Source organism: Oncorhynchus mykiss, chromosome 28, assembly GCF_057628025.1.
Source record: "Oncorhynchus mykiss isolate SJ-2025 chromosome 28, ASM5762802v1, whole genome shotgun sequence".
Lineage (NCBI taxonomy): Eukaryota > Metazoa > Chordata > Actinopteri > Salmoniformes > Salmonidae > Oncorhynchus > Oncorhynchus mykiss.
In genome coordinates this window covers 12507832-12523376 of record NC_143049.1, presented here as the reverse complement: position 1 = coordinate 12523376, position 15545 = coordinate 12507832, and the positions used below count along the sequence as shown (strand labels likewise).

The window sequence follows — 15545 nt, the reverse complement described above, 5'->3', positions numbered from 1 at the left end:
TTTTGTGGCTGTGACGTTTTCATCCAGTAATGCTTTCTCCAAACAAAGGGGTTCCTTACCTGTAGCCTGGTCCCAGAACTGTTTGTGCCATCTTGACATCTCCTATGGTCATTGTTCATGGGAGCTGACAAGACAGCGCAAACAGATCTGGGACCAGGCTAACGTTCCTTTTATCTTACCCTGAGGAAAGACAGGTCATGGTGGTCTTCCATGTGTGTGACCTCCAGGTTCTCCAGGACAATGGTACAATTGCTGTAGGTCTTGACCATGTTCAAGTAGTGGCCCTCTTTTGACCCCAGAAGGCTGAACCGGTTAGTGATGCCCTGGCATACTGGGGGGGAGAGAAGATGATTAGAAATCATCCAGGAAAGTAGAAGACAGATCACCTGAGTGAAAAGTGACCATACTTGAATTTCACAATGAACATGGAAAAACTGCTGCCTTGATCCAGACAGGAATATCTTAGCTACCAAGCACCCTTACATGGATAGTGATATTCATCATGCATAGTCACTGTTAAAATGTACACTGGCATACCCAAGACAACAAAGTACACCGACTCTCTGAGTCACTTCTGCCTCTCTTTACACACGTGTGTCAGAGGAGCTTAAGTTGTCTTGTTTCTTTGTTTGTAGGTGTGAGCTGTGCTGTGCACAGTCATACTTTGGTTCATTCAATAGCATTAAATAGCTGAGCTGGATTGAATCTAGAATGGGAAATTGATCTCTACGATGCTGCCACTTACTCATGAGTCGCTGTGTGCTCTGAGCTGGCCGACCATATTTATCTTGGCCCAGACTCTTTCCACTGCTATTCTGGCTAGTTAAAACAAATGCCTTGAGTTTCTGCACCGTGTCAACTCTGTGCAGAAATATTTTGAGTTACTCTTCACAAACAGGCGTTTCATGGGGATTATTATCTATTCCACTCATCTCCCTGTCACAACTAAGAATATTGGCAACATTAAAGGGACGTTATCGGTCCATGAATGCGGCATCTTCTGGAGTTTATGAAGCGACGGGTTTTGGAGTTAGATAACAATGATTATTTAAAGGTCTTGAACAGTCAAAATCATGTTTTTCATGAAATTGGTTGGTATTTAGATGAAACCAGATCAAAGTATGATGACCAAAGTATGAAAAATTAATGTTGCTTCTACATTGATGAAGTTTGATCATAAAGTTACTGGTCCCCCTCTCAATTAACTTCAGGGGTCAGGGATCTGGAGGGAGATACACCGTCCTCCATGTCAAACACTTGGATTCAGGAGTCGGGATTACTAAAGGAATAGGGTGACATCACCCTAACGCAATTTTTTTTTAAAACCAATGATATGATATTCTCTTACCTAATTTAAATAAGTACTGCCTTGTAAACAACATCTGAGAAGGTGTGTTTGTGGAGGGGCGTGGTTTAAAGAGCTATGTAGCTATTTTACTGGTGCCAAAATTTGACTGTAGGGTGTCTGTCAGCAAATATAATGAAAAGTTGACAATATTAATCTATGGCAAAGATATTTACATGTTTCCCCTTTCATCTGTGTCTGGTGTTAGCTAGTTACTGGCTAGCTAGGTCTTCAGCCAGCATGGAACAAAAGGGGGAAAGGTCATTCAAAACGCCAACAAGAAATTTGTGGAGTGGTTGAAAAACAAGTTTTAATGACTCCAACCTAAGTGCATGTAAACTTCCGACTTCAACTGTATATATATAGTTAACACATCTGTCAGTGCAGCTGTGAACCATATCACAAGAGATATGACAAACGGGAGATGTATACATACAGTTGAAGTCGGAAGTTTACATGCACTTAGGTTGGAGTCATTAAAACTTGTTTTTTCTTGTTAACAAACTATAGTTTTGGCAAGTCGGTTAGGACATTTACTTTGTGCACGACAATACATTTTTCCAACGATTGTTAACAGACAGATTATTTAACTTGTAATTCACTGTATCACAATTCCAGTGGGTCAGAAGTTTGCATAAACTATGTTGACTGTGCCTTTAAAGAGCTTGGAAAATTCCAGAAAATGATGTCATGGCTTTAGAAGCTTCTGATAGGCTAATTAAAATAATTTGAGTCAGTTGGAGGTGTACCTGTGGATGTATTTCAAGGCCTACCTTCAAACTCAGTGCCTCTTTGCTTGACGTCATGGGAAAATCAAAAGAAACCAGCCAAGACCTTAGAAAAAAAATGTAGAACTCCACAAGTCTGGTTTATCCTTGGGAGCAATTTCCAAACGCCTGAAGGTACCACGTTCATCTGTACAAACAATAGTACGCAAGAATAAACACCATGGACCCACGCAGCCAACATACCGCTCAGGAAGGAGACGCGTTCTGTCTCCTAGAGATTAACGTACTTTGGTGCGAAAAGTGCTAATCAATCCCAGAACAACAGCAAAGGACCTTGTGAAGATGCTGGAGGAAACAGGTACAACAGTATCTATATCCACAGTAGAAAGAGTCCTATGTCAACATAACCTGAAAGGACGCTCAGCAAAGAAGAAGCCACTGCTCCAAAACCGCCATAAAAAAGCCAGACTACGGTTTGCAACTGCACATGGGGACAAAGATCATACTTTTTGGAAAAATGTCCTCTGGTATGATGAAACAAAAATAGAAATGTTTGGCCATAATGACCATCGTCATGTTTGGGGGAAAAAGGGGGATGCTCGTAAGCTGAAGAACACCATCCCAACCATGAAGCACGGGGTGGCAGCATGATGTTGTGGGGGTGCTTTGCTGCAGTAGGGACTGGTGCACTTCACAAAATAGATGGCGTCATGAGGCAGGAAAATTGTGGATATATTGAAGCAACATCTCAAGACATCAGTGAGACGTTAAAGCTTGGTCGCAAATGGGTCTTCCAAATGGACAATGACCCCAAGCATACTTCCAAAGTTGTGGCAAAATGGCTTAAGGACAACAAAGTCAAGGTATTGGAGTGGCCATCACAAAGCCCTGACCTCAATCCTATAGAAAATGTGTGGGCAGAACTGAAAAAGCGTGTGCGAGCAAGGAGGCCTACAAACCTGACTCAGTTACACCAGCTCTGTCAGGAGGAATGGGCCAAAATTCACCCAACTTATTGTGGGAAGCTTGTGGAGGGCTACCCAAAACGTTTGACCCAAGTTATACAATTTAAAGGCAAATACAAATACTAATTGAGTGTATGCAAACTTATGACCCACTGGGAATGTGATGAAAGAAATAAAAGCTGAAATAAATCATTCTCTCTACTATATTATTCTGACATTTCACATTCTTAAAATAAAGTGGTGATCCTAACTGACCTAAAACAATGATTTTTTACTAGGATTAAATGTCAGGAATTGTGAAAAACTGAGTTTAAATGTATTTGGCTAAAGTGTATGTAAACTTCCGACTTCAACTGTATATAAAAAAAATACATAATTGATGCAATTTCAATGTTGTTTGAGTTGCTTTGTGTGTCACCAAATTTGATTGAGATGATTTTACTGCAATTCTGCATCCAAGTTTCTTGACATAGGTGTTTCAAAGAGCTCTCAGTCAAGGCCAGCTCATGAATATAAACTTTTCGTCCACTCAGCTTGTCTTTTCAAAATTCATTGGTTGTTAGCCATGAGAGAAAACGTTCTATTTTATAGCATTTCTATACCCCCCCCCCCGAAATATATATACAATGGGTGATATTTTAGTCACTCAAACGGCTATTTTCCGGACCTTTAAGACATTTGTGGAAATGAAAGCTGGAGCCATATTGGAATACAACTCCCATTCTTGGCACAATTAAAAAAAAATATCAGGCTCTTCCAAGTGCTGATAACGTGTATGTACACACAGGCTCTAGCACCAACAATAGAGCCATTGAGCGAGCCAGGACAACAAACGCCTAAGATAAAAGGCTGATTATGCTGTAATCTACTCTTACATAACCCGTGTTCGGATAAGCCAAGGCAAGGAGGCAGTACTAGAGATAAGTATGCAGAGGAAGACAAGAGGATCATTTACATAGTAGTAGAGACTGACTGAGGAGAATGTGGGTCTGGAGGAAACAGGTCACCTTACTGACTTCCTGTTCATTCTGTCTGTCTGTCCCTTGAGCTGGTCTGACAGGCTGTTGAGACTGACACTGTGACACTGTGACACTGTGAATCAGGGGCACATTTGATTTGATTTAACCTTTATTTAAGTCGGTTAAGAACAAATTCTATTTACAATGACGGCCTACTGGGGAACAGTGGGTTAACTGCCTTGTTCAGGGGCAGAACGACAGAGTTTTACCTTGTCAGCTTGGGGATTCGATCCAGATGAGGAAAGATGCGTGGTTCCCCAAGCACCATCACACTCTAAAGACCACAAGTGATCAACTATAGACGACTGTACAGTACAGAGTTAAATGTGGAATAAAATCAAATTTGAACAAACAGAGTAGCCTTGGCTAGAACCAGGGAACATCCGCACCACAACACTTCACACTCAATAAGCAGCATTCTAACCAATCGCTCGAACAAAACTATCGTCGTGGTTGAGCAAGAGCGACACTTCTTCACATTCTGGTAAACGTGTCCCTGGAGTCCGAGTAAGAGCTCTGGGATAAACAGGGAATTTACCTTCCTCAAATTCAAGTCAGTAGCTAGGTTTCCATCCAATTGGCGACAGATTGTCCTGCGAAGATTCTAAAATCCGCAAAAAGATCCCACCTTGTCTAGCGTATTTTGTTTTGTTGACATTTGGAAAGTTTACATCAGGCCTGTCATGACATTTTCTTATCAGACATGTTCTTTACTCGCATTAAATGGTTGGATGGGAACATTCTGTAGTTGTAGTGTTCCTAGGAATACATTCCTAAACATGCCTGGTCCTGACAGCAAAGTCAGAACATGCACCAGAACTCAAGCAACAGCCTCAGCATAAGACACACCTTAATAACACAATACAATGCTCTCATACACTGGCCTTTTCAAATCCAAGAATGGAGGAAATAAACATATCATTACTAAGGAGTATTATTCTAACAAAGCTTGTCCTCTTGAAATGATGCACTATGGAACTTCATAAATGAACTGGCAACACAAATGTCAAAGCAATATCTTACTCTATTTATTTACTCCTTCCATGGTACACTTCACTTGTTTGTTATTACTAGCTCTTGTGATCAGTTGATCTGTTTGTGCTGTCTTGCCAATTTATCTGGTCGTTGTCTCGCAGAAAATGAAGGAGCTGGCAATATAGCACAAACAGATCTGGGACCAGGCTAGCGAATGGGCCAATCAGAGAGAGAGTATAGGACCTTGAACAGCTGTGTTCCTCGGTGAAGTCCTTTCGTTCTAGTCCTCATTAACAAGTCCCCGAGGGGACACCCTGACATGAACCCTTATCACCCACTGCACTGGCCTAAGGTGCGTCCCAAATGGCACCCTATTCCATTTACAGTGCACTGCTCGGGTCCAAAGTGGTGCACCACACAGGGAACAGGGTGCTATTTGGGACGCACCCTAACAACCTAACTCTGTGGCAACAGAGGCAGGCCCAAACCCCCTAACGCCTAGCAACAGAGGCAGACTTAGGATGCTACTGTAGGAAGCTGCCTCTTTTGTTTTAATTAGGAGAGGCATGACGTGAGATTTAATAAACGTAATTAACTCAATTATGACTGACGGAAAGGCCGAAGAGGAATAAACCAAAAACATCATCATAGGGAGTGATATCATACTTTCACTGTTGTGTGCCATTAGCATCACTTACAATATCACACCACACGGCTACAATCAGGTCTAAAACCTGACCGTGTGTCTCGTCACCGTTGCCCTTCTCTCATTGAGAGGTTTTATCTTTTTTCAATTTTTCTTTTCTATTGTGTTAATGACTGTACGTTTGTTTATTCCAGGTGTAACTCTGTGTTGTTGTTTTGTGTCACACTGCTTTGCTTTATCTTGGCCAGGTCGCAGTTGTAAATGTGAACTTGTTCTCAACTGGCCTACCTGGTTAAACAAAGGTGAAATAAAAATAAAAAAATCTTCTTATATGTCAGTGGTATATTCAGTCTGAAGAAAAAGTGTGTGTGTGTGTGTGTGCGCGCGTGCGTGTGTGTATAGGCCATGGTAAACATTGCACTGTATTTGCCTACTGATTTCATCAACAGTTTTATGGCAGACCCAGGAGGTGCTCTATACGACCTGACATTACACCACCATAAAACGACTTACTGTGTACGCCATGACAAGAAGAAACCAAAAATAAAGTGCGCCATTTCAGATGCAGCCTCTAGCGGTTAGAATAACACTACGCTCGTGATTAAGAGAGAATCATGGATTTATAACGAATACCAGATGAATAGTTCAAATTGAAAACAAACTTTGGTGCAAATGATGCAATCCTCTGCCTGTACATGGATCTGAGAACTATTCAAATACTTTGGCCCTAGTTAGATATCATTCCATTACAATGCTTCATGAGACCTGAATGTGGAAATGATACATCAAAAACCCAGAAGTAGCTAAACCGTACCGGATGTGCCATTTATTCCGTCACACCTGATGCACGTTTGACTCATCGAGAATGACAGTACCATCAATTTACATAAGATGCAGAGGGAGTGGTTTCTGATGAAGTCAATGGGATGAGTGAGGAGGTAGTTTGTGATATTGTTAAAATGCTTCGCTGATTGCTTCACTTCCTTTCCGCCCAGCTGCGGTGACGTCACTTACTATGCCAGGAGTCGAGGAGGAGCAGGCAGGGAGTGGCGGCTCTGGCAAGTCTCCAGAACCTCTACCTCTTTGTGTGTGTTATGTAATCAGGTAAACGACTTCCTGTTTGAGAGGCTCAGTTGTACAGAACATTCCCTGGATCGCCTTGTGTTGCAGCCCTAACAACGCTGCGCACACACACACACACACGCGCGCGCACACACACGCGTCCACACTCATGCGCACGCACGCACACACACGTGTTCACACACACACGCACGCACGCACGCACACACACACACACACTCACACACACACATCCTAGACTAACCTGATCATTAGTCATCTGAGCTTGCTTCAATGTGCAGTCACACATCTGCCTTTTGATGTCTTCTTGCTGGACTAGTGTTATAACTCAAGGTTGTGAAAGCAGATTTCTGTTTCTGGCGGCTATCGGATCTTTAAACTGCGGGACGTGTAATGAGGCAACTACTTCATCTCCACAAGTTAAGTTTATTACAGCATTAACATTGTGTTGTTCTAAAAAGTTGTTACTAAAAGAGTGTTTGCAAGGAACCTCTGTAGGTCTATTACCCTGTGAGGAATCTGGACAAGTTGAATTCTGAATCAACAATTGTCTCTAATTTCACAAAAGCAAAACGGTAAACAATATTCATACGCCAACTGGGTTGTACTAATGTGTCTATAGCCTATCTTCAGTAAAGGGAATGATGATTGACAGCCCGTTCTACTGGGAGAAACAGAAATGATCCAACAACCTTGTTTCCTTCCCCTCATTCACTACCTGCAATTCAATTACACTGCCACCAGAGTCTGAGAATTCCATTAGTGAAATTTGACTCATAATTAATGGGGAAGTGGCTATGTTCATTGATATTCTTGTTTATTCCTCCCCCCGAAGAAAGAATCACTGCAGAGTAACCCAACCGCCAGTGTTATCCTCTCTTTAATACAAATCAATACAAACACTCATTTCCTTAGTAAGACTTAAGCTACATTTCTATTCATGCAGAATGATAGTATCATCAATTTAACATTAAATACATGCAATCAATTGTACGAGTCAGAACAGTTTAATAAGAAGAATCATCGATCTCCTAAACGCGACGGCACCACGCTTCTGAATGGAAAAACAGATGCATCGTGTAGCAGTTTCTTCTGCTTTCCTTGGATGCAGTACAAAGTACAGGCTCCTCGGGGGTGCAGTGGACTGCCTCAAGTTTCCATCCACACCCCCAGATTCGACGGGAGCATAATCTCAAAGGCCCACTATATGAGGGAGGAAAATAAAGCACTTCCCCCATACTTCCTGTGCATTGAGCACAAACTTCCTCCTCCCTCCTTCTTTCCGATTGGCTGATGTTGACGAGGGGGTGAGGGATCAAGTCCCGATTTCGCAATATGATTCAAAATGAATACTAATGCAGTTAACATACACAAGGTACGTATCCTAATAGAAAACCTTCATTCTGAGAAGTACCCTGTTTAGGCCTACGGACGTGCAGTTAAAGAAACCCGTCCTAATATCCTGTCCTTTGTGCTGCGAGGCCAGGGGACGACATCATCTTCCTCTGCGTGGGAGATGCATGTAGCATCAATCCCTTTGAGAAAACAACTCGGGGCGTCTCAGAAGAAAAGTGGTCCACAATGGGAGTGGAGGGTGGCGGATACCCCCTCCCTCCCGTACCCCTCAGGGTTGCAAAGAGGACAAAACACCAGCCCAGCTGTGGAGCACAAGGAGCACAGGGCAAGCAAACGCCAGTGAATGCTGTGAATGACCGATGATCCCTTCTAACTGTGTTCACTTTCATTTACGTGAATCTATCTGGAGAGCAGATTGAGCCCTCTGTAGGCACAACACAACTCCATGACTTCTCACTGGAAGAGCTCTTACAGTTTGAGCTGAAAGTAAACGGCTTTGAAAGTGTCGTCTTTCGGAGCGGTTTGGTCCTTTAGAACTCTGAGGGAAAAGAGACCAAATAAAGGCCAAAAGGCTAATATTTACCCCAGTTAGAGAGTGTTCCTGTACAAACACATAGTGTTCTCTAGCAGTCACTGAGACACTCCAGATATCTGCAGCAGAAGGGTCAGTCGTATGTTTACTCTGTGACCCTGTGGTGGAATGCTGGAATAGACCCAGTCACTCTGCACTGTTGCACAGCACACACACCGTTTTGTGTAAATCGCAACAATAACTGATAAGGATGGAGAAGTTCATAGGAGCACTTCAAATTTGGTTTGAGAAACGAAGGCGTTTATTTAAAAAAAATGACTAAAAAAAATGACATCCCAAATATTTGGAATAAGCAAAGGCTTTGACTTCTGGTTAAACAGACGGAAAAGGGATCTAGCGAATACATCTAGCAGAAAAAGTCATAAGGTATTGGAAATACATGACACATATACACAGTCATGTTGAAGTAATGACTAATATCAACGTTTAGATTTAGTTTTGCGGAAATTGTGCCTTCTGTACGTTTAAGAAACATTTCCTAGTCTTGATACTTTCAATAGTGAAAGTTCACAGAAGTAACAAGTAAATATGAGGACCTGTGTCCTCATTTGTAGCTATGGCCCTGTAGAGCACACTAGCGTAGAGTACAGTATAATTTACTGTACTGTACTCTACTCTGCTGTACTGCATAGGGGTGTGAATGTTTAAACATTAAAACCTTTGAATTAAGTTGGGATCCTTAACCTAGGACAAACAGGGACTTAGACAAAACCTCCAGGGGGATATGACACAATGTCCAAAGAACGTCCTAAAAATGTGCTCATGGACGTCCCCGGGATAAACCTGGACCTAGACAAAACCTCCAGGGGACCATGACACAACGTCCTAAGAACGTCCTAAAAATGTGCTCAGGGACGTCCCCGGGATAAACCTGGAACTAGACAAAACCTCCAGGGGACCATGACACAACGTCCCAAGAACATCCTAAAAATGTGCTCAGGGACGTCCCCGGGATAAACCTGGAACTAGACAAAACCTCCAGGGGACCATGACATAACGTCCCAAGAACCTTCCTAAAAATGTCTTTGGGGACGTCCCTGGGACAAACTAGAAAAAGGTTCCCCAGAGAACGGTCCCTTGGGACATCACACAACGTCCTAAGAACTAGTAAAATGACATTCCTGAGCACATCCTAAAAAGGCCCTGACATGGTCCTCAGTGACGTTCTGGGAACTTACAGGGAACTAGACAAAGGTCCCCCAGAGAACGTTCCCTTGGGACCGTCACGCAACGTTCTCAGAACGTCAAAGGGATAACGTCCTGCCGAAACTCTTAAGGAGGCTAATGGGAACATTGCCGAATCTCCTCAGGACATCCCTATTTGCTGGGATGTAGGCTTGGCATACACAGAGCTGCTGTTCGATACTGATATTGATTCAAGAAGCTCTTTTCATGACATTCAAGTCAGTGATCCCTTGAATTGACACAGTGATCCCTGGTCACACAACAGACTCTTCATTCATTTACTTGAACTATCAATGGCGCATTCACTGCTCCTAATAATGCCCCTTTGTGGCCACAGAAAGAGATATTATAGATGTGCAAATAACCAAGTAAAATAATCAATTTATTTTAGCTTGCCAGTGACCATAGATATCTACACCAGTATCACTTCCCGCAGCTGCCCCATATAGAAGACCATAATTCAATCTGGGCTTTTATAATCACTAGACACCCAGGTCATAAACATACTTGGCACCATTTGTATGTGCTATCCACTGCTCTGTTTTTAAATCACACTACATCCCACCAGTCACCCAACACTCAAAACTCTATCCCTTTTAAAATCCAAGAATCTACCCACCAGCCTCCTTAAACGTTCAACAGTCTGCCCACTTCCTCCTTTCCTTCTTTCACTCCAGATATTCTCCCCATTGTCCCCTTTTAGGCTCAAGACATTCTACCCCGTCTCCCCCTCCTCTCCCAGTGTCTCCCCCCTTCCACTGCAAACACTATCCTCCTCTTTAACAATCCCACAGGAAGTCAGAGAGAGGAAGACTGGAGAGAGAGAGAGAGAGAGTGGGCGGTAGAGAGGCCGGCAAGACAAACTCACTGCTGCCTGCTAACTCACTGACGCACGCACGCACACACACACACACACACACACACACACACACACACACACACACACACACACACACACACACTTTTGTATTGCTATACTTGTTGGGACCAAAAAATTGTGGGGACCAAAATCCTATTTTCCCTAACCCCTAACCCCTAACCCTAAATCTAACTCTAACCTTAACCCTTAACCTAACCATAACTATAACCTTAACCCCAAATTCCTAACCCTAAACCGAACCCCTAAGCCTAAATAAAAATTTTTAAAAAACATTTGTGGGGACAAGCAAAATGTCCCCACTTGTCCAAATGTTCCCTGTTTAACTATCCTGTGAGGGCTATCCACAAGTACTAGAAGGTTGTGGAGGCATTTCCCATTTCCTTTACCAATGGAGGGGAGGGGGCAAAAACCACAGGCAGAAAAACCCACACATTTCACACATCATTCCAGCAAGAAAAAGCAGCTGTAATTCGGGAATGCCCTATTGGTTTGGTTTCAGCAGAATTCCCAAAGCCATCCCGGGTCCGAGCGGAGCCAAGCAGAGCAGCACGCAGCACAGATAAGGAAGGCTGAGCTCTCTGTCCTTAACATCATCTAAGGGCACAGGAGATAAAGACACTGGTTGCCTCTTATCAACCCTACACTGAAAGCTACAGTTAAGTAATGGTAGTCAGGGGTAGTGAGTTGAACCTGATCTTTCTAAACTTTTAAATGGGACAGATTGAAAACAGTTTATACTAGGGAAGCGTGAAGGGGATATCAGGGATCAAACTGAATTTCTCCTAGTACTGTTCCTGTGTGATTCCAACCACTTGTGCCAACTCAGCTACTGCCTTAGTCACATCCCTATTAACTAACTCCATAGCCTCTTCCTCTCTGGACCCATAAAAAGGCATACATACTTTAAAAGAGACTGAGGTTTTAGTCCGTAAGCAGCATTGTGTTGCTCAGCTCTTACTCACCGTCACTTTCACCCCCTGGTCTACGCATTAAGCAGCCTTTACTATAGCCTCCTAGTGATGAATAGTTTCCTCCTCATTCAGTCACACACACACACACACACACACAGTCTTGTACAGCTAACCTTGTGGGGACACACAATTCAGTCCCATTCAAATTCCTATTTTCCCTAACCCTAACCATTAACCTAACCCTAACCCATTTTCCTAACCTTAACCCTAACCCCAAAGCCTAACCTTAACCCTAACCTTAGCTCCTAACCTTAACTCTAGCTCCTAACCCTGAAACTTAACGTAATTCTAACCCCAACACTAATTATAACCTTAACCTTAAACCCACTAGAGATAGTGTTTGACCTCGTGGGGACTAACAAAATGTCCCCAGTTGGTCAGATTTTTGTTCGTTTACGATTCTTGTGGACGCACACACACACACACACACGCACACACACACTGAGGGTAGCTAGCTACTAGCTAAGTGATTCAACAGAGGCCCAACTTTGCGACACTTCCGGGAACGCAGAGCAGACTCGACTTCTATAATTATTCTCGATCTATAAAGGCAAAACCTAGATTCGAGTCAATGTCTTAAGCAGCTGAACATGTCGTTACTTCAACCTTGTGAGTGACAAACTGACACATTTTCATTTTCGTTCAAATTAACTTCATATCGAAGGAGTGCCTTTGATTTGACGGCATGCACAGTTCGGCGCGACTTGACCATTAGACCCAACGAGGTGTTTCGGCACACGAGTTTAGCTAGCTAACGTTGTCATGACATCGCCTACAAGTGTGATCGGGAATTTCCTTTGGATAAGCAGTTTCTTGGCTTCTTCACACTAAACCGTCTTAGCTTGCGTAGTTGTCTAAGGAGCCCTCAGAATTATTGACAGTACGAAAGGGGGATTTGGTTACAGTGTGTTTTATATTGGCCCAAAGTGTGACCAATTCCATTTTCACCGTGAACTCAACAGAATTTAGTTATGACTTGGAGATGACACATCAAACTGCAATGCATAAAATGTGAAAGATGTGCCAAGAGCTGGAGCTTGGGGTACAACGACAAGTATTCAGCTCGGGAAATAATCTTCAGAGTATTGAGAAAACAATCCCCTTCTCTGGAAATTGTGCAAACAATATGATATGAAACTTGACATTAAAACGCTGTAACACTTCCCTTGTCTGAAAAATCTCACACAGAAACAGAGGCTCATACGGCTTCTAATGTTAGATTGGGGGTGTGTGATTGAAATCACCCTTGTTCTGTGTGACAAAAAGACATATCACACATGGTTGGTAACGGAAGCCAAAACAATGACTTGTTTTTGTAAGCTAGTTGTTTGAAGTGATCATGGTTGCAGTGCGGAGCGGGGGACAGTTGTTTTAAAGCCGCCCCCTCATCTCACCGGATACAAAGCAGTGCTGTTGGCAGGGACCACAGGACCTCGGTGCTGAGCTCTGGCTGTTTTGCGTCACTCATCAAAGGGTCTGGGTCTTGGCGGACAGCGAATCGTTCCCCTATCAGGGTGCAATGCACTCACTTCTGAGCCCTAGGGCCCTTGCTCAGAGTCAGTATGTGTGAGACACACTTTATACTACATACACACAGACCAGGAGTGGGTAGCTAGGGAGAAGATACACTGCATGACCAAAAGTATGCGGACACCTGCTCGTCGAACATCTCATTCCAAAATCATGCACATTAATATGGAGTTGGTCCCCCCTTTTTCTGCTATAACAGCCTCCACTCTTCTGGGAAGGCTTTCCACTAGATGTTGGAACATTGCGGCTGGGACTTCCATTCAGCCACAAGAGCATTAGTGAGGTTGGGCACAGAATCATTTAGAATGTCATTCATTATATGCTGTAGTGTTAAGATTTCCCTTCCCTGGAACTAAGGGGCCTAGCCCAAACCATGAAAAACAGCCTCAGACCATTATTCCTCCTCCACCAAACTTTACAGTTGGCACTATGCATTCGGGCAGGTAGCGTTCTCCTGACGTCTGCCAAACCCAGATTCGTCCGTTGGACTGCCAGATGGTGAAGCTTTACACCACTCCAGCTGACGCTTGGAATTGCACATGGTGATCTTAGGCTGGTGTGAGGCTGCTCGGTCATGTAAACCCATTTCATGAAGCTACCGACGAACAGTTATTTTGCTGACATTGCTTCCAGAGGCAGTTTGAAACTTGGTAGTGAGTGTTGCAACCGAGGACAGACAATTTTTACACGCTAAGCACTTCAGCACTCGGTCCAGTTCTGTGAGCTTGTGTGGCCTACCACTTCACGGCTGAGCCATTGTTGCTCCTAGACCTTTACATTTCTCTAGCTGGGCAGACATTTTAAGAACTGACTTGTTGGAAAGGTGGCATCCTATGACGGTGCCGCGTTGAAAGTCACTGAGCTCTTCAATAAGGCCATTCTACTGCCAATGTTTGTCTATGGAGATTGCATGGCTGTGTGCTCAATTTTATATACCTGTCAGCAACGGGTGTGGCTGAAATAGCCGAGTCCACTATTTTGAAGTGGTGTCCACATACTTTTGTATATACAGTGTATGAGGAACATGGACGGTCCTACAATTGTTTGGCTAAAACAGCTATCACGCAGTCCAACCAATGGCATTACAGCATTCTTATTGAGAGACGTGAGCTTTGGATCAAACTCCTCTCAGCAGATGCAATGACGTTTCCTGTAAAAAATGTCGTATGTCTAACTTTCCATTGCCTTTGCAGTTGTAGGTACTGTTGGTGCCAAAAAAACAGAACTTTGGGTAATTTGTCCTGGGAAAACTTCACATCCTTTAGATAAACACCTGAGATCTAAAGACGACACCCAAAACTTAGTGTCTGCCTCAGACAGACAACGGGGGGAAAATGACCCATATACAATGACCCAACGGAGTGTTCCCCGTTCACTGCCAATGGCGATAGCTGCTTGGCATTCTTTGCATACCTCATGCTTGACTATTTGAAAGCAATCTAACTTGCTTGTGTTGCTCTTAAATGTATTCTGATGTTTGGGGCAATATTCTGCACGGGCGATTATTACTGTGTATGCCATGCCCACGGTGGATTATGCTTTGATAATACCCAGACAAGTGAATCCATTTGAACAATTCTGACTCTCTCGCTCTACCATAATCAGCTCAGAAGGGGAGGTTGATAATATAGTGAATACAGGTCTACTGGGCTAATCCTATTGGAACCAGTCCAACTTTGCACTCTTAGGTATTTATATCATGGAAACCCCCATAAACCTCCATTTGTTCCCGAGAACAAATCATTTATTCCCAATAATATTTCAGCCGTCTGCTCTAGATTAGGCAACTCATTATGCTATAATGTCATGCAATGTATGGGAATATTATGAAATACCTGCCCTAATATGGTAATGTCAACCAGGTCTCTTTTGACAGAGATTTTATCTCAACAAGACTAACCTCTATAAATAAAAAGGTTGAATGTAAGGTAACATAGTACAGTCTCTGTGGACAAGGAATGAGAACATCAATCATGCCCTGTTCTCCAGATGGGAAACTTTTTTTGCAGCCTTCTGGCTCCTATTATGACAACATGTGGCCATTAAGTTGTCCGGCCTTTTAAAAAAGACTGTCTCCCACCAGGAAATACATTTTAAGTGCAATGAGTCATCAGCTGGTTGAACCTACAAGCCCAGGCAGTTACAAAGGTGAGAGATGGGCCATCACGCTCACGCAGACCAGTAATCAATATCTTAAACATCAAGTTGAATAAACAAATAACTTATTGATAGGATATGGGATGCCAACTCGATATTGACACACAATGTCAAGA

The 15545-nt window shown here is 43.1% G+C and overlaps 1 protein-coding gene across 1 annotated transcript in view; it reads right to left on the bottom strand.

Annotated features, from left to right (window-relative positions):
• The window catches only part of LOC110508550 (epidermal growth factor receptor), a 57264-nt gene that overhangs the window by 20198 nt on the left and 21521 nt on the right, over nt 1-15545 (bottom strand). The window contains exon 2 of the mRNA XM_036966310.2: nt 180-331. Within this exon, the coding sequence (XP_036822205.2) occupies nt 180-331 (152 nt within the window). The remainder of the gene's footprint in view (nt 1-179; nt 332-15545) is intronic.